Here is a 19694-nt window from a genome sequence, read left to right as displayed (position 1 = left end):
TCCTACCTTGCTTTGTGATCACGGCTGGGTTTCTCTGCATCTATTCACGGCTCTGCTGGGTCTCCGTCTCTGTGCAGGCTTCTCTCTGGCTGCAGCAAGTGGGGCCTCTGTCTGGTTGCAGTGAGTGGCCTTCTCACCGCAGTGGCTTCTCTTGTTTCGGAGCAGGGTTCTGGGTACACGGCCTTCAGTAGCTGCGGCTTCTGGGCTTAGGGTCCCGTAACACGTGGAGTCTCCCCCAGACCAGGGACCAAACCTGTGTCCCCTGCACTGGGAGGCGGGTCTTACCTATTGGACCACCAGATCCAAACCCTATGGCTGGTTTTATTTGAAGAAGACCCCATGCAGCTTGCTTGCTGTGGTAGCCCCGCATTTGGCTTTTACTGGAATTAGCATCCTTCACCATGCATTCCATACAGGGTCATTTCTGAGGGTGCTCTCCTCCTCTGGGCTGTTCACGTCATGCTGGCCTCTCTCTGATTTTCTCTGATCTTTGCGGCATCCCAGGTGAGATGTCAAACAGATAGTGTTTTCATGGAGAAATCTTAGCTGCTTTGGAATCGGCTACAGAAAGTGAAATAAACAGTTGCTTTCCCCCCATGTTCTTCCCAGCTTAATCATTTCCTAAGACGAGGGTTGGGGCCCCATCGTTAGTTCTGAGATAGCAGAACAGGGAGCGAGTTTTATCCACTCCATTCCTTGCTCAGCCATGGCTCTCTGAGCTTGTCCTTAGTGGGGACAGGTCTTCCTTTCTGGCCTCCTCAGGTTGTGAGGTTTATGAATACAGAGTTCTTATTCTGTCTAGGGATCAAATTGTCCAGCACTGGACATCGGCCCTGTCAGATTTCTTTCATATGTTGGTCAGAGAGAATCATTATATCCCATTCTTTTCATTGCAAGAGTTAAATCCCTCTCTAAGCTGAGCCATTAATTCTATTCTGGCAAAGGGAATTGCTAGTTGTATTTTTTTTTTCTTAAGCTGAGCGCCAAAGAATTGATGCTTTTGAACTGTGGTGTTGGAGAAGACTCTTGAGAGTCCCTTGGATTGCAAGGAGATCCAACCAGTCCATTCTAAAGAACAGCCCTGGGTGTTCATTGGAAGGACTGATGCTAAAGCTGAAACTCCAGTACTTTGACCACCTAATGCGAAGAGTTGACTCATTGGAAAAGACTCTGATGCTGGGAGGGATTGGGGGCAGGAGGAGAAGGGGACGACAGAGGATGAGATGGCTGGATGGCATCACCAACTCAATGGATGTGAGTTTGGGTGAACTCTGGGAGTTGGTGATGGATAGGGAGGCCTGGCGTGCTGTGATTCATGGGGTTGCAAAGAGTCGGACACGACTGAGCGACTGAACTGAACTGAACCAATTTTTTTATTGAGAAACAACCCAGAGGGCGCACGCCTTATGTGCACAGCTGAATGAATGTGTGTGTGTGTCTGTGTGCTTACTCGCTCATTTGTGTCTTTGCAACCCCATGGACTGTAGCCCACCAGGCTCCTCTGTCCACGGGCTTTCCCAGGCAAGAATACTGGAGTCGGGTGCCGTTTCTCTCTCCAGGGGATCTTCCCCACCCAGGGATCTAATAACCCCCGTCTCCTGCATCTTCTGCACTGTCAGGCCGGTTCTTTACCACTGTACCTATGTGTCAGCACCACTCAGATCAAGATCTAGAACATTCCCCGTATCCATAAAGATCCTCTCCCATGAAGACACCCACCGTTCTGACCCCTGTGGCCCCAGACTCGTTTCACTGGTCCTGGAACTCTGTACTGTGGAATCTTACAGCATAGACTCCTTTGATCTGCCTTTTCTCACTTAGAAAATGTTTTGGGGATTCATCCATGTTGTTTTGCGTGTTGTAAGTTCATTTCTTCTCATCGCCAAGTAGAATTTCACTGTGTGGATAGAGCACCGTTTATTTATCTATTCTCCCGCAGATGGAGATGTGGGTGTTTCCAGTTCGGGGCCACTTATGCCTGAGCTGCCATGAACACTCGTGGGCATGTTTCTGATGGACATAAGCTGGTTTTATGCTGACATGTAGAAAACAGAACCAGAGCGGAGGAGACCCCGCTGCACTCCGGGCTCTGACGCAGCACAGTACAGCGTGGCCCCGTGAGCAGTGTCCTCGTAAGCGGCTGAGGCCTCCCTGGGAACACGGCCCTCCAGCCACCCCCCTGGAGGAGGCAGGTGGAGCCTGCCCCATTCCCACCTTCCCCAGATCCCTGCCCGACTCCACAGGGCTCCTTTTCTCTAGCAGATTTTGCCCTTGATTTTAGAGCCCTTCCAACAAACCTACTACACTTGAGGCCAACAGTGTCCAAACTTATGAACGTGCCTGTACCCTGTTCTTATCTGTCAATACACCAAGCATTCTCTGGGTCTCAGGGTGTTTCATTTACCTATTGCTGTGTGTGCGCTGTGTTGCTAAGTTATGTCTGACTCTCTGCCACCCCGTGGGCTGTAGGCCGCCGGGTTCCTCTGTCCATGGGATTTTCCAGGCTAGGATGCTGGAGTGGGTTGCCATTTCCAACTGCAGGGGATCTTCCCACCCAGGGGACCGAACCCGCATCCCCTGCATTGGCAGGTAGATTCTCTACCACCGAGCCACCTGGGAAGCCCTTAGCTATTGCTACGTGATCATTATTGATTATGATTCCACGGGTGAGGAATTAGGTCAAAGCTCAACAGGGCAGTTCTTCTGCTCCATGTGGGAATGAATGGGGTCACTTACTCAGCTGTGTTCAGCTGGTACACAAGGTGACCTCTCACCCTCCAGGCTTCTCTCCCTGTGGCCACTAATCTTACCCGATAGTCTAGCCTGGACTTCCTTTCAACAAGAGAGAAGAAGTGGAAGCTACCAGTTTTCTTTCATTGTTGACTTAAAAAAATCTCAGAATATAATTTCTTTCTCTCTTTTTTTTTTTGGCTATGCTGAGGGACACATGGGATCTTAGTTCCTTGACCAGGGATCAAACTCGTGCCCCTGGAATTGATAGCTTGGAGTCTTAACCACTGAACTGCCAGGGAAGTCCGCCTTCCTCATTCTGTCGATCAAAGAAAGTCACAAAGCCACTGCCGGCTGAAAGGCATAAAGAGCAGCCTGTGCGTACAGGAAGGAAAGGGACTGAGTTTGGAGACGTTCTCTACCTCCTGGGATAAAGCCAAGTCACCCCTGGATTCTTATAGGTCTGCTCTCAGACCTGAAAACTTCCAGCCAATGTCTGTCTGATAGTGACACTTAGTTTTGACAATAGAACTCATAACTGCCACTAAGAATCACAACAATGTAGAGAAAGATTCCTTCAGTTACACTTCAGTTGTCCAGCTCATGATGTAAATTGTCTGTCTCTGCTTTATCTTTGTTCATTGAGGGAAATACTCTGGGCTTGGAGGAAATGGGCATTTTCCACCTGAAAAAAAAAATTATTATAGCTGGTCAGAATGCAGCAAAGTGGGATCATTACCCTGCCGTACTTTCGGCACTGCTGCTGCTGCTGCTGCTAAGTCGCTTCAGTCGTGTCCGACTCTGTGCAACCCCACAGACGGCAGCCCACCAGGCTCCCCCGTCCCTGGGATTCTCCAGGCAAGAGCACTGGAGTGGGTTGCCATTTCCTTCTCCAATGCATGAAAGTGAAAAGTAAAAGTGAAGTTGCTCAGTCGTGTCCGACTCTTAGCGACCCCATGGACTGCAGCCCACCAGGCTTCTCCATCCATGGGATTTTCCAGGCAAGAGTATTGGAGTGGGGTGCCATTGCCTTCTGGCACAGTGTGGGTTAAATTAATTTAAGGGTCTGTTTCTGCCACAACAGCGTTAGTCTGGGACAAAATGCGTTCCAAGGTCCAGATTGCCAAGGAGTCTTTGAAGCCTGACAGCTTGTTCTTCCTACTTTGGCAGTTGAAGGAGCCTGGGAGGTTAATGAAATCCCAGAGGGAATGAGGAAGCTTGAGAGCTGAGCTTTTCGAGGAGAGCTGGACTAGCACCGTGTCCTCCTGGTGCCCCCTGGACTGCAAGCTGCGAGGCCTGGCATTGGCCTCTGCAGCCAGCGTCGGGCGCTGGAAGGAGCCAGGACACAGCACAGCTTTCCCACGGAACTCATGACCCTCTGCCGAGGTTCTGTTTAGTTCCAAGTCCCCTTCTTCCGCCTGGTGGGAGGCTTTCTGTGTGATCCTACTCGGGGCTGCGCATGACTACTTTGTAGGTTCCTCGCCAGCGGGCATTTTGGTTCCGGCTTGCAGGCGCTGATTCCACGGTTGTGTTGGAGCGTCATGGTGCAGGTAATCCCAGAAACGAATCTGCTGCTGAATTATTGGAGGTGCTTGGAGCTGCAAATCACAGAAACTCAGCTCAAGTTTGAGAAGCTGGTGGTTACCAAACTTTCACCTGTGTCAGAACCACTATATTAAAACACCCATTGCTGGGGCAGGGCCCAAGAAAGTGCATTTTAATTAAGTTCCCAAAAGATGCTGATGTTGCAGGTCCAGAGGCAAAACTTTGAGAACCACTGAACTTAATAGGAAAAATGTGTTATCTCACGTAAGAGGCCGGGGGGGGCGGGTGGGTAGGCAGTTCGGTGGAGAGTTAATTTGGTGACTCACCTCCATCACTGAGGATGTTCATTTCTCTCCCACCTTCCGCGTCTAGGCTCTGTCCTGGTTTCAGGATGGACTCTAACAGTTCCAGGTATGAACCATATCCAGATCAAATGATGCTTAGAGGAAGAAGGTGCCTGGGGCTTTCTCCTGGCTGTGTTTAAAAGCAGCAGTAACAGAGGCTTTACTTATACTTAGTCTTCTCTGGTGGTTCAGATGGTAAAGCGTCTGCCTGCAATGCGGGAGACCTGGGTTCGATTCCTGGGTCAGGAAGATCCCCTGGAGAAGGAAATGGCAACCCACTCCAGTATTCTTGCCTGGAGAATCCCATGGACAGAGGAGCCTAGTAGGCTCCATGGAGTTGCAAAGAGTCGGACACGACTTCACTTTCACTTTACTTGCACTTGGATTTGAGATAAGAGTCACGGCTTCTGGATTATAATGGCTGCAGAGACTAAGCTGCTTAGAAGGGGCACCCGGGAAGGAGAAATTAAGAGGTTTTTTTCTGAGCTCTGCTGTTTCCTTATGGAGTTAACTTTCGAGTTTCCGTGTATTTGCTGCTTTCCAAATCTGGGGTGGGTCTTTTCATGGCCTTGCTTTGCATCATTTCGTACAGAGAATCATGATTTTTGATAGAGAACCCTCCTCCTGGAGACTTATAAGTGCTGGAGAAGGATCCTGTTTGGTTTTTCCTGTTTATGCCTGTAACTCGGTTAGCCTTTCCTGCCTCATCATCTTTTTTTTTTCTTTTTAAGAATTGTTTTGATGTGGACCATTTTTAAGTCTTTATGAAATTTGTTGCAATATGGCTTCCATTTTATGTTTTGTGTTTTGGTTTTCTGGCCTGAAGGCATGTGGGATCCTAGCTCCCCAGCCAGGTATTGAACCCACACCCCTTGCATTGGAAAGTGAAGTCTTAACCACTGGACTGCCAGGGAAGTCTGTCATTATCTTTTGATTCGGTCCAAGTGAAACTGGGATGAGAGTGTTGTTCAGCTGCTAAGTCGTATCCTACTCTTTTCAACCCCATGGACTGCAGCACACCAGCCTTCTCTGTCCTCGTCTATCTCCTGGTGTTTGCTTAAATTTATGTCCATTGAATCGGGGATGCTATCTAACCATCTCATCCTTTGCCACCACCTTCTCCTTTTGCCTTCAGTCTTTCCCAGCATCAGGGTCTTTTCCAGTGAGTCAGTTCTTCCCATCAGGTGGCCAAAGTATTGGAGCTTCGGCTTCAGCATCAGTCCTTCTAATGAGTATTCAGGGTTGATTTCCTTTAGGATGGACTGGTTTGAGGGTGACAGTTTCCCATATGGTCCCTTGGTCTGATGTGTCTCTCCCTTCCTTCCCTATCATACCTGCTGAGTCCTGGCCTCTTGCTTTTGCACCCCCAGATCCTGCAGGCCCTGGGGAAGTCCTACCACCCCGGCTGCTTCCGCTGTGTCATCTGTAATGAGTGTTTGGACGGGGTGCCCTTCACCGTGGACTCAGAGAACAAGATCTACTGTGTCCGGGATTACCACAAGTAAGGAGGGACGGCGTGGGAAGAGCCGCTCGTGCCAGCCACGCTGGCTGCAGCCCTGCAGAGTGGAGGGTGGGGAACCCGAGGAGGCGTGTCTGCAGGCTGTTTGCACCGCTGTCCACAGTGCAGCCAACGTGCAGTGGTTTGGAGGGGTGCAGACCGGGTCTCTGGATCAGTGGATGCCGATGCGGACAGGAACTGGTTAAAGAGTTATGTTTATAGGGAAAACAGGACGATAAAAACCTATAATCGGATTCCTGGCTAGGCCGCTAGAGGAGTCTGCCAAGCTCTGTGGCTCCAGCCTTACCAGACTTCAACAGGCACTGATTCCGGGCTGGCCTCCACAGCCCCAGTTTGCCTGAGGCTTCACCAGGCACCGTGAGGGGGCTAAACAGACAGGTCAGTCTCCACCCCCAGTGGAGTGAGGAGGCCACGTGCGCTTGTTACCACTGGGGAACAAGCCCAAAGCAATAGTCCCAAGAGTGTGCCAGGCCCGTCTTCATAAAGGGGTTCATGTGACGGGTGACGGGCGGGAGGTGGGGAGAGCCAACTGCCCTCTGCTTCTCCCCACAGGGTATTGGCCCCCAAGTGTGCAGCCTGCGGCCTTCCCATCCTTCCTCCTGAGGTAAGATGCTTTCTCAGCTCTGCTCCTGGCGTTTTCCAAGGCATATCTCCCTGGGTCATTTACAAGATCTGCGTCTTGTTCTTATGCTATGCTGTGCTTCGTTGCGTCCAACTCTTTGAAACCCTGTGGGCTGTATCCTGCCAGGCTCCTCTGCCCATGGGGATTCTCCAGGCCAGAATACTGGATTGGGTTGCCATGCCCTTCCCCAGGGGATCTTTCCAACCCAGGGATCGAACCCAGATCTCCTGTATTGCAGGCAGGTTCTTTACCGTTTGAGCCACCAGGGAAGCTGGTGTGGGTCCACCAAGAATGCTGGAGCGGGTAGCCTATCTCTTCTCCATGGGAACTTCCTGACCCAGGAATCGAGCCAGGGTCTCCTGCATTGCAGGTGGTTTCTTTATCAGCTGAGCTACCTGGGAAGCCCTGTTCTTATACCTGTTTAAAAATTCTTCTAAAATCTCAGCTCTGAGACAGTGGTGTCCACACCAAGAAGCCTCTTTCTCATTAGCTGCCTTCCCGAGCCTGGTGCCCTTCTTATACCCTACCTGTCCCTATAATTGGGTCAATTGCTTTAAAAAAATTTTATCCTTTTTTTTTGCCGTACCACACAGCATGTGAGGTCTTCGTTCCCCAACCAGGGATCGAACCCATGTCCCCTGCAGTGGACGTGTGGGGAAGTCCCTGCAAAGTATTCTTTGACTCGATACTAGCTCCCAGGTTAGACGATGAGAGATGAACAAAACCACATAGGTGGTCTTTTCACTGTTGACTCCAGCATTCCAGATGGTAGACCTACATCCCTCTCACTTCCCCTCATCCCCTAATTGTGTCCTTTTTCCTGCCACCGTTAGTATCCACGGCTGATTCCTGCTCTTCTCCTAAGGCCACTGTCTTGCTGCCCCGGGCCCTCCCCCAGCCCCCGGCAGCAGAGCCCGGTGGCCCCAGCTAGCCTCAGGCTCTTGCTCTCTTTCGGTCTAGGGTTCAGATGAGACCATCCGCGTTGTGTCCATGGACAGAGACTACCACGTGGAGTGTTACCACTGTGAGGTAGGCAGCCCCTTCCTGCCCTAGAAGGCCCTCAGAACGCGTTGTAGAAGTCTGAGAAGGAAGCATCCTGGGTTGACGGGGGCAAGATGTGGGCCAGGAGCTGTGTCCCAGAGCTGATGGAAGAAGCGGGGTGAAGCCTGATTTGGTGGTAGTGGGGGGCGGAGGTTGCAAAAGATGCAGATGTTTGGGTATAACAGTCTTTTTACTATTTTCTCCACCTTTGTAACCGCTGAGTCCTGAACTGGTCATGGCTGCTCTCCCTGAAGCTGCAGAGTTGAGGGAGGGGGTGGCGGGAAGTGTGGGTTTCGGATCCTTTTGGGGGGCCAGATTGTCAGGCAGGTGTGTCATTTGGGGGAAGACTCCCTTCCTTCAGCTTGTGGGCTGTTCTGTCTGCCAGGAGCCCCTTTCTTCAACTGAGCCCTGAAAATCATGAAGAAGCCCTCCCCACCCTGCTGCCATCCTACACGTGGAAACAGGCATGTCCCTGGTTGGTGTGAGGCCAGGCGGACCCAGTCGGTCCCTTCTCTGCTGCCACTCCCCAGGCTGAAGGAGTCACTGGTGCCCCGTCACTGTCAGGGGAGCCGGGCGTTGTGAAGGACTCAAATGATGAAAGTGCCCGTGGAGTTTCAGCCAGAATTAAGTGGACTCACCCACAGAAGGGGTGATTTATTTTGTGATGCTGTGGGTAGGGAGAACACCAAGTGTGGGGGTCATACAGCTTGACTCCGCTGCCAGCACTGAAGAAATAGGTGGGAGTCACTGTCAGTGGTACCCCAGGTGCTGGAGAAAAACGTTGAGGCGCTTGCTGGACTGTGCTTTTATTCAAGTCTCAAAGAGTCGGACACAACTGAGCGACTGAACTGAACTGATACATCCAATATGTGACTGATAGAAGCGCAGTCTAGATAAAGGATTCTTCCTGAGCTATTCTGTATCCTTTTCCCGTCCTAAGTTTTGGAAATCTGGTGCGTGTTGGCACCACCATGACACCTCATTTCCGAGCAGCACCGTTGCAACTGCTGGGGAGCTTCCTGCAGCCAGTGGTTCAGGTGTTGGACAGCACACTGCAGGCCCTCCCCGGGCAGGCTGGAGCTGCGTCTCTGCGCTGGCGTTTTCTGCCCAGACAGAGTGAGGCAGCGCCCTCTGCTGGTATCTGGGTCTGTGTGTCGCCTTCCTGTCACTCCTGCAATCTGTTTGTGAAGTGAAGTCGCTCAGTCGTGTCCGACTCTTTGCGACCCCATGGACTGTAGCCTTCCAGGCTCCTCTGTCCATGGGATTTTCCAGGCAGTATACTGGAGTGGATTGCCATTTCCTTCTCCAGGGGATCTTCCCAACCCAGGGATTGAACCTAGGTCTCTCACACTGTAGACAGACACTTTACCATCTGAGCCACTGGAGAAGTCCTGTTTATTTATTTTAATTATGAAAGTATAAGACATTTGCAGGAGATGTGGAAAATATAGATCAAAGTTACATATAGCTCCACTATATATTACAACTTTTAAGTAGATAAATCAAGAATTTTTAGTTGGAATTTCAGTATCAAACGCTCAAAAATTAACAGAATGAATAGACAGAAAAGTAGAAAAATAGAGTAGATCTGAAAAGCACTATGAACCAGTTCAACATGAGGTTTATACAATTTTCACGCAACAGCAGGATTCAAATTCAAGTTCCCACAGACCAGGAGACACTGGAACACATCCAGGGTCGTAGGATAAGGTACCAGACTTTCACGGCCTAAAGGTACTGAAATCAGAAGCCATACAGGACCTCTTACAGTCTGCTTTTTGGTTTTCCACCACTGCGTGTTTTTGCCTCACTCCAGGACTGCGGCCTGGAGCTCAATGATGAAGACGGTCACCGATGCTACCCCCTGGAGGACCACCTGTTCTGCCACTCCTGCCACGTCAAGAGGCTGGAGAAGGGCCCCTCGCCCACAGCCCTTCGCCAGCACCACTTCTAGCCAGAGCCTCCTGCAGACCTCACGGCCAGACGAGGAGCCAGGGCTGCATCCTGAGAAGTCCGCCAGTTCATTCCAGTCACACCCGGGGTGGGATTGGGGCTGGGGGAGGCAGGGGATTTCTTGAGTGTGTGCAAGGGGCGCCTTTCTTTTAACCAGGGAGGGGATCCCTGCCGGGCTGGGGCTGTGTATTTTCCAAGTGCCTTTCTCTGCTGCCACACCCTCATCAGCCAACTCAGGAAGACGCCCCAGCAAGCGCGTGGCATGTGACAGATCTCATTAAGGCGATTGAATGAACCCTCCTGTCCTTCTGGGAGGAGCTCATGCTTCAGAGGGAAAGACTTGTACTCACTGTATGCTCTGAAGAGAGTTCAGCTGCCAGTGTGTTCAGCCCTTTCCCTCCACTTTGGGAAATACCTGCACCCAAACACCCCCTCCCAAACACACACACACAGACACACACCCCCTCCCAAACACACAGACACACACCCCCCCAACACACACAGACACACAACACCCCTCCCAAACACACACACCACCTCCCAAACACACAGACACAGCCCCTCCCAAACACACATAGACACACACCCCCTCCCAAACACAAACACCCCCCCCAAACACACACACACAACCCACCTCCCCACAAACACCCCCTCCCAACCACACACACACACACACCCCTCCCCCCCACAAACACCCCTACACACACACACACACCCCCGTAATTTAAGACTTCCTCCACTCCAGAGCTTCACTTCTGTAGAATGGCTGCAAATCTTAATTGCATCCTTGCAAAAGGGAAGTTCTAACATGTGCTCTGCATCTTAGGAGGCATTCACTTGGTTAAAACAGAAGCAAGATTTGAAATGAAACGGAATTTCCTCCTCGTACCGGGACAGCATTCTGGTGCCCCGTAGATCCTCATGCCTTTAAAGGCAGCTGGGGGCCCTGGCGGAGGTCGACCCTGTTCTGCGAAGAAGTGGGCTTTGGGGTGAGAACTCAGTGCAGGCGCCAGGCCTCTTTTGCCCGCCTGTTTGCCCTTTTTCCCTCTGGAGCTCTCGAGAGTCTGGAACTTCAGAGTTTCTCTTGCAAAGGCAGGTCTCAGGATCTTCTGTGGGGATCCTCTTGTGTTTTGCTTATTTAACATGGGCTTTGGGAGAGGGTGTCCACATGTACTGAGACCTAGCCCCTTATAAACGAGGAGACTTTGTGTGTGTGAGATCTCAAAGCCAGCCTGGGAGAGAGAATCAGCATAAGTTATTATATTCAGTTCACAGGTTTTTCTCTTGCCTAGTTCTTGGCCCAGGGATTACATCTGAAGAAACCAGTATAAGGTACACTGCTTTTGTCTGTTTTTTTTTTTTCTTCTTTTTTAAAAAGTTGTTTCCCTCTACTTTCAGTCTCCCACACACACAAAAAAATACCTCACAGAAAAGAGCTTCAGGTTAAGGAAAGGCTTGTCCATCACACTGGCTTAGCTGGTGTATGTTAGGAATCTCTGGCTTTGCCCAGGTCAGCCCAGTGGGTCAGTACACTGAAATCGTAACTAAAGGTCGGCTGGGAATAGATCTGATTGATACTGGGTGCGATTGCTGTATTCATTTCATCCTCCTGGTTCGCCCAAGGTGGCAGGATCTCAAGACCAAAGTCTGCCCTGTGTGTCACACGCCCAAGGCCAGAGGTCAGTACCCTCTGGTATTTCAGTGAGAAAAAAGAGGAAGTAAAGAGGAAAAAAGAGGGCACTCACCCTCTCAGCCCACGGGGAGGAGCCCTGGGCCTTGCTGCAGGAAGGCGGGGGCCATCTCACCGCTGCCAGCCCGGCTGGGAACACAGAGGCCGCCGTCTGCTCTCTGCCTCCTCACACCTAGAGTCAGGGACTTGGTGGCTGGGACCTTGGAGGGTGTCCGTGGACCCCAAAGGCACAAGGGACTCACGGCTATTCACTGGCCCTGCTCTACTTCTAAGCCATGTTTTGGCTCATTTGGTGGCAGTTGCCTGTAAGCAGCACAGAATTGGCACTGTGGCTTGTGTTTTCCATTTCTGTTGGATACTTTGGCCAGAAGTCACTTCAGTCCAGGCTGTGATGTTTGCTTCCATTGGTTCCTTTTCACAGGCCGAGTCTCTTAAAATCCTGTGAGTATAGAGGGGCTGGGGAAGTGAACCCTGGGCTCACCCCTCCCTCCCCAGTATATCATCCAGCTCAGCCTTGGTGAGGCTGGTGGACAGATGGAGCCAGTCAGTGTGTCTTAACCGTTCTCAGCCAACCTAGGTTGACTTCTGGCCTTGGTGACACGCCTTTCCACTTTCAAGTCAAGCAGAGCCAAGAAAACTGCCTTGGAGCCACGTCAGAAGTGGAGGATTGGTTTGCAAATTGGGTAACAGTTGACCTTTGAACAACACAGGTTTGAACTGCCTGTGTCCACTGATATGTGGCTATTTTTCAGTAGTTAAATACTGCAGTTGGTACTCCACAATCTGTGGTTGGTTGAATCCACAGTGCAGAGGGACCATGGTTACAGATGGCTGACTGTAAGTTATATGAGGATTAACCCTAGGGCTTCTCGAAGATCAACTATAGTTTAAAAACCGGTGATTGATTTTTTAAATCAAATTTTTAAAGTGGCCTTGATTGAGGCAATTTCAGTATCTCAGCAAATATTTCATACAAATTGAAGAAGAACAATGACAGAATTTCTAGACATTCTAGAAACCTGAGCAGCAGCTTCTCTTATTATCAGGTTCTCCTGGAGAGGGTACTGGGTAGGAATCTTGTGCCAGTTCTGTCTCCTCCTCAGGCCCTTGCACAAAAGCCATGAGTAGATGCACACTTACCAGGCATTTTAAACTTTCTATAAATTACTAACCAAATCAAGTGGTAACGGGTGGTTATTTAGAGGTGTGTAGAAAGAACATGGGCTTTCCCGGTGGCACTCGTGGTGCAGCATCCGCCTGCCAAATGCAGGAGCCACAGGAGACCCGGGTTCCATCCCTGGGTCGGGAAGATACCCTGGAGGAGGACATGGCAACCCACTCCAGCATTCTTACCTGGAGAATCCCATGGACAGAGGAGCCTGGCGGGCGACAGTCTGTAGTATTGCAGTGAGTCGGATACAACTGAAGCAACTTAGCGTGCACACACATAGAACACACAAGCACTTCCTAGACCAGGATGAATGAGTCTGTTTTAAAAGGTCGAGCAAACAGCCCTATTTTACGCTTGGACTTTAGATAAAACAGGAATAATGGCTGATTCCAGACCCCAGAGCCAGCCTCCAACCTTCTCCCTTGCTTCACTTTCCCCCTTAGTTTTTTTCTTGTCAATTTTTCCACCCCAGCTAGGGTCCTTCAAAGACTGCCTGGGTGCCCTGAGCAAAGCTAGTTGGGCCTGTAGTATCAGGATTCTCTCTGCTGTTATCCTCCCATCCGTGGCTCAGTAGGAAGCGATTTGTTCATTTTTTATATGGAAGGGCATTGAGTCCTGTTGGGTCATTGTCTGCATGTGGCGGCAGGACTCTGTTTCTCCGTGGTTATAGCGCTTGAGTGAAAACCGCTTTCAGCCCGAGTCCACTGAAGTTGTTCTCCTGAGTCCTGGGCGGCCAGTGATGTCATCAAAGAGTTCCGATCGCTTTCAGGTCCTGCCATTGGCTTGGTTCCCTGGGCTCGAGTCCCCCACGATGAAAAAGAATAATGTTAGAATTTGAGAGAATGATCTGGAATTCACACTTCTTTGCAGGCCATGTTTGTGTGCCGTTTTCCTACAAGTGTGGGAGTTTATGAGGGCTATGATGGCTGCTGGTGCTCTTGCAAAGAATGTGTTCGAGACTTGACCCCAAACTGTTGCTGTCTGCTGCACCTATTCAAACTGTCGGCCAGGAAACCACGTGCTTTGTCTTCTCCTTTGTGCCAGGAATGAGTCCTGATTTCCCAGTTACTATCTGAAGTACTAACAGCTTTTAAAAGCTATAGGAAAAAGATGAGGAAGATGTGTCAGCTATCATTTGCTCTGAGCCAGAACTGGACAGATGTGGGATATTTCCATCGGGCGGATGAAGAGTTCACTTGGCAGAGAAATCACTGTCCCCTCCCTGTGTCTCTTCTTTTACTTTGATTCAAAATATTGTTACTGTAAAATTATTCATAATTTTACTGTTACTATAAAATTATTCAGAATATTGTTACTATAAAATTATTCAAGATTATGATAAAATTATTCAGTGTTTACTGTTACTGTAAAACTATTCAAAATCTCATGATAAAACTGCCTTAATTTGTAGACTATTAAAGTGATCTCCACCATAATGATGTTTCTTGGATCTTCTTTTCTGTGTGTGGAGTAATAAGTAGATGGTGCTTTTTGGTAACAGGATTTGGTCTTTTAGAGCTCTGGATTTTTTTTTTCTTTGGCATTATGGTTTATCACAGGATACTGAATCCCAGAGGTGAGTGACCCTCTAGATTTAAGGCAGCCATGTGCAGGAAGGTAGGTCTTGGCAAGAGGAAGGGGCAAGCAACGAGAGTGGCTATTCTGGCTTTTCAGATGTAGGCTACTGTTTTTCTGCAACTGATGCCAGGAGGGACGAAGACGTAGCTGGGGAAGACGTCTGGGCTGGGGTGTGCCCAGGACTAGAGATGAGGTCTCCTGGTTGCTCTAGCACGGAAGAAGGGGAGAGGAGCACCTGTGATGGCCATCCATGACCAGAGAGGGAATGACCCTGCGTCTATTCCTGTGGTCAACCCTCTGGTGCACAGGAAGCCCTTGGGCAGGGCACTTTTGGGATCAAAAGCTTGGATTCAAGATCTAACTCGGGCTCCACCACCTAATTGCTCAATGAATGTAATCAAATTTTGTTCCCTCATCTGTAAAAATGGCTATAACAACGGAACTTAACTTATAGGACTGTTGTGAAATTGACTGAATTAGTCCAAGTAAGGGCTTTCCTGGGTGGCTCAGTGGTAAGGAATCTGCCTGCCACTGCAGGAGACTCAAGAGATGCAGGTTCGATCCCTGGGTCAGGAAGATCCCCCAGAGGAGGAAATGGCTACCCACTCCATTATTCTTGCCTGGAATATTCCATGGACAGAGGAGCCTGGTGGGCTACATTCCAGGGGGTCACAAAGAGTCAAACATGACTGAGCACAGCACACATACATACACACAGTTCAAGTAGCAAACAGAGCTCTTGAAAGAAAGTGAAAGTAGCCTTCCAGTCTCCTCTGTCTGTGGAATTCTCCAGGCAAGAATACTGGAGTGGGTAGCTGTTCCTTCTCCAGGGGATCTTCCCAACCGAGGGACTGAACCCAGATCTCTCGAATTGCAGGCGAATTCTTCACCATCTGAGCTACCAGGGAAGCCACTGCTGCTCAAGTTACAGGGTTGAAGACTTACTAGATCTTTCCATGGGGACAATCAACAAAATAAATTACAAATGGATCAAAGTACATGGGAAAAAGCAATACAAACAAAACAATTTGAAAAGAAAAACTCATAAGGTAATTATTGAGTATATAAAAGTGAAAATTACTGGAGGTTCAAAAATATAAGGAAAAGGAAATGTAAATAAACTAAAAACGTTGCAATGTGTTTGACAGCTAAAGAATTAAAGTCCTTAATATATTTAAAAGTTCAACAAATCTATTAAGAAAATTAGTACATATATCAAGATAAAATATATACATCAAGTAATAAATATAAGCAAAAGGAAGTTCCAGTTGTCAATTATGAAAATTGCAAAAAATAATGAAATTTATAATACTCATTAGCATTCAAGGAAACTGATGCTGTTGATGGAAATGTGTATCTAGTTTTTTGGCACACAATGTGAAAATATGCACCAAAGTATTAAAAACATCCATGAAATGGACCTTAAAAATGTCTGTCTGATCGTTCAACATCTAAAAATTTTTAATACATATCAGAAATAATTCAACACAGCATTATTTTTTTAAGTATTAAACTGATAATTCAAATTCCCAACAAAGAGGTTAATATTTGAAATATATAGTTTTTTCACGGGCTATCTTCAAGGAATATTTAATGACCATAAATCTCAGATGAAAGCTAAGGGAACAAAATGAGAACACAAAGATATTTGTCAATCTCTAATTTGGAAAAAATACTTGAGGTTTGACAGAAAACAACAAAATTCTGTAAAGCAATTATCCTTCAATTAAAGAAGATTTGGAAAAAATACATGTATAGGTTTATTTATATTAAAAATTATGGAAGAAGTCCATAAGAAAAAATTATGACGCTGATTGTAATGAGGAATTGTGACGTTAATAGTAATGATCTCGTGATGGAAATTTGGATTTTTTTTTTAAATTCCCAGTACTTTTTTGTATTTTACAAATGTCTTGTAATTTCTTCAGGAGGAAAAAACGTATTGGAGAGTTTAACTGATCGATTGAATGATTAGTGAATAGACAGTGTCAGATGTTACGTTTCAGGTTTCACTCTCCTTTCCAACACAGCCCTACGGTCCTTCTTAGGTCTTCCACTCAGGCACGAATAAAAGGAGCTGTAATATATTAGATTCTTTGGGGTCTTGGTAATGTAAAAACACCCTCTGAAAGAACAGGGCTGCAGACCCCGAGCACTTTGCGGACCCCCAGTCCGCGCACAGTCGCACTGCAGCGTTCCCGCCTCCGCTGCAAGTTTAGAGCTCGCCGGATCCCGGGAAACGGACTGCGCGGCTCTTCGCGACGCCGCGGGGGTTTCTGCCCCACTGGAAATAGGACCAGAACCCCTGCCTTAAGTGCGCAGTTGTGGCATCCGCTAGCTAACCTCCGACCACAGCACACCCTACCCCCCAACTACCACCATCCTAGCTGTGTTTTCTTAAATGTACCCCGTTTACAGAGTCTCCTCTTCCGCATCATTAATTAGGGCACTTTGCAATTTACAAACCGCCTGAGACAACTCCGGGTTCCAAACCCAGCTCAACAGATGACATTTCGGACAGGCTTAAGGAAATCAACCCCGAATATCCACTGGAAGGACTGATGGTGGAGTTGCAATACTCTGGCCACCTGATGCGAATAGCCGCCTCAATGGAAAAGACTCTGATGTTGGGAAAGACTGAAGGCAAAAGGACAAGGGGGCAGTGATGAGATAGCACCACTGACTCGATGGACATAAATTTGAACAAACTCCGGGAGATAGCGGAGGACAAGGGAGACCGGCCTGCTGCAGTCCATAGGGTCGTCAAGAGTCGGACAAGATTTAGCGAATGAACAGCAACACAACAAGCCTTAAGATCCGAGACATTTACCCTTCTCACCAGAGTCCTTGCTACGGACACCCTGTTAACATCAAGCCCAGACACGACAAAAAGTACACCTCGAGCCAGCCAGGAGTCGAACCTAGAATCTTCTGATCCGTAGTCAGACGCGTTATCCATTGCGCCACTGGCCCTGTACAAATTAGACCTGCATTGGAGGGCAGATCACGCCTTACGCACCTAACGACAGGCTCCACGACACTAGCGCGGCATTTCCGCCGCTGCGCCGGGCGCTGCGTGGTTCGGGTCTGCAAGCTCCCAAGGCTCCGCCTCTCCCCAGCCCACGCGCTCAGCCAATCCTCAGCCGCTACGTCACCGCGCTCTTCCTCGCCCTCCCACGGCATCGCGTCGGAATGTGCGCCCGTGGCGCTCGGTGCCCGCGCACTAAGTTTGTCCGCCGCCGCGTCCCGTTTCCTCTCTCAGCCTGGCGGGGCGGGGCGGTGGGAAGAGGCTGGGACCTGCGGCCGCTGGAGGAGGGTGACCGGTATCGCCGGAGCCGAGGTGGCGGCGCGGGGCGGCGCGGTCGGAAACCGAGGAGGGAGGCTGTGGTGCAGGATGGCGGCCACGACCTACGAGCGGCTGAAGCTGTGAGTTCCGCGGGCCCGGGGCCGTTGCCCGAGGGGGCCTGCAGGGCAGCGGGGTGCGGTGGGGGGCAGGTGTCGGCCGCCGGCCGCCGGGAGGCTTCCTGAGTCCCCGCCCGGGGCGGCGGGCCGGGTGTGGGACCCCCGCGCGCTGCCCGCCTTCCTGGCCGGGCGCGGCCGCCCCTGGGGCCCTGCCGGAGTCGCCACAGGCCCGGGAGCCACAGTCCCGGCCAGCCTGTCTCCGCTGGACTCCGCCTCAGCGCCCGCGGCGGGGGCGCAGAGCTGCTCGCCCGGCTTGGCCTTAGCATGCAGCTCTCCGGGCGCCCTCCTTCCCATTTTATTTATTTATTTTTTTACAGAGGTGGCGTCTATATTTATCCTTATTGCTTAGTAGAGAAAAAGTTTTTTTCTTGTTTCATGGGCCCGTGGCAGCATTTTAAAGGCACACACACAAGCGGATAAACCTGGTCTAGCTGGCCGTTGAAGTCTTACCGACCAGTCTTTAGGCTGCAGGAAAATTTTAAAAGTACAAGTCAGTACTCTCAAGGTCCTAAAAAAGTCTACTTGGCCCTAAATGTTACGTCGCCCAAGCATAAAGCAGATTCCTAAGTCCATGTTGACAGCCAGGGGCTTCTGTCGAGAATTTTTGGCTCTGCAGATCGAGTTGTCGGTAAAGCCAAGCTCTCGAGGCTTTGAGAAAATAGGCTCTGGTTGTTAAGAGTTGTGAATTAGGTGTTTGTAGGGTTTGAGGTTTGTCCTGGATTAAAAAGCAGTAATGTGTACTTACCTTAGGGTTAGCATCAGCCCTTGCACTTTGCTTGTCTGTGAATAACTTTGTTCTACCCACTTTGTGTTTTAATGTTTTATCTCTAGACTGAAAATCCAGTGATTGGTACCTCAGAATGTCTTGGGCAGCAGAAGCAAATGTAATTTTCGAGAAGCTTATATGTCCTTAAATAAGTTAAAATATCTTGGGACTTAGGCAGAGATATCACATTTCCTCTACAGGGAAAGGAGGACAGCAAGATGTGGTTTGGACACTTCTTATGCTCACAGAATCTCAAGTGCACTTAACTTTCTGGAAGGTTAAGATAAAGGTTAAGGCTGCAGAATTGAAAGTGAGGTCACGTCCACGTTTTGCGTAAAAGACAATTACATTTTCCTCAGCCGCTCCCGGCCCCCCACCTTGCCACGTCTCTTGACTCTAATTCCCTTGGAAACCCCCAGCTGCGCGCCTTCTCTCCTGGTTCTCCTTTGCAAGGTGATCCTTGTTGGTTAAATGAGTCTAGGGAGCTGTCTTTGACTGTGGTACTGGCCAGACTCGTGTCACGTGGGCCGTCCTGGCTAATTAGGTTGCTGTTGTCTACCTAACAGTCACTGAAGGGTTTAATGGGATCCTGCACCAGGTGTCAATTGTGTTGAAGCAGTTTGGAGCCTTGGCTTGAATGCAGCTCAGCATTAGGTTATGAAACGCAGTCGAATTTTCCTGTGGCCAAGGTTGAATGGGTTGTAGAACTTGAGAGTTAGAGTGATAACTGCCTAGGAGGCACTGGGTGCAGTCCCCGCTTAAAAAGGTGGGGCAGGGCGCTCCATATACATAGAAGAGAAAGGAAAATGGGCACTTACAGGGTGAGCCTGATGCTTTTGTGTTGATTTTCATGAGAAGTGGAAACTAGAAATTTGCTTGGGTGAAAAAGCAAATCTGGGGTTATATGAAAGTCATGCTCCAGTTTGTCAGTTAACTTTTTCTGCCTGAAAACATAGTTCTAAGTGCTCCTGTAAATGAAGATACAACTATTGTTTGGAAAGATGCAGCTTTTCTACAACTTTGTTTTTCTTTGTCAAGGAGTGTGTGTGTTGGAGCCTGCTCTTATCTCTTCTGTTTTGCCCTTGTGCTCTGAGGCCTCTCTGACCGGAGGGGTTGTGTTATTGTTTTTTTTTTGATGCACTGGAGGTAGAAGCAGTTTCTGACCCACATAAGAATTAGTGGGATGCAATGGTCATTTTCTAAAGTGCCTAGAGATGTGTTTTAGATTTGTGCAAGAGATGGTATGATTATTTTATAATGGAAGTGTTGTTAC

At 49.2% G+C, this 19694-nt stretch overlaps 2 protein-coding genes and 1 non-coding gene across 4 annotated transcripts in view; 2 read left to right on the top strand and 1 right to left on the bottom strand.

Moving 5' to 3' along the window:
- The window catches only part of LIMD1 (LIM domain containing 1), a 68229-nt gene extending 58474 nt beyond the window's left edge, over positions 1-9755 (top strand). The window contains exons 5-8 of the mRNA XM_068982956.1: positions 5990-6120; positions 6691-6742; positions 7721-7789; positions 9618-9755. Of these exons, the coding sequence (XP_068839057.1) occupies positions 5990-6120; positions 6691-6742; positions 7721-7789; positions 9618-9755 (390 nt within the window). The remainder of the gene's footprint in view (positions 1-5989; positions 6121-6690; positions 6743-7720; positions 7790-9617) is intronic.
- A 7338-nt stretch (positions 9756-17093) lies between these two features.
- Positions 17094-17166, bottom strand: TRNAR-ACG (transfer RNA arginine (anticodon ACG)). Its single transcript has one exon. It is a non-coding gene; the product is annotated as a tRNA-Arg (tRNA).
- A 362-nt stretch (positions 17167-17528) lies between these two features.
- SACM1L (SAC1 like phosphatidylinositide phosphatase) overlaps positions 17529-19694 on the top strand; it is a 53182-nt gene continuing 51016 nt past the window's right edge. For both annotated transcript variants that reach the window (XM_068981751.1, XM_068981750.1), the window contains exon 1: positions 17529-17619. In XM_068981751.1, coding sequence (XP_068837852.1) covers positions 17588-17619 — 32 coding nt within the window. In that variant the 5' untranslated portion in view covers positions 17529-17587. The remainder of the gene's footprint in view (positions 17620-19694) is intronic.

This window comes from Capricornis sumatraensis, chromosome 10, assembly GCF_032405125.1.
Source record: "Capricornis sumatraensis isolate serow.1 chromosome 10, serow.2, whole genome shotgun sequence".
Taxonomy (NCBI): Eukaryota; Metazoa; Chordata; class Mammalia; order Artiodactyla; family Bovidae; genus Capricornis; species Capricornis sumatraensis.
Note: the sequence above shows the minus strand (reverse complement) of the source record. Positions and strands in the feature narration are given on the sequence as shown.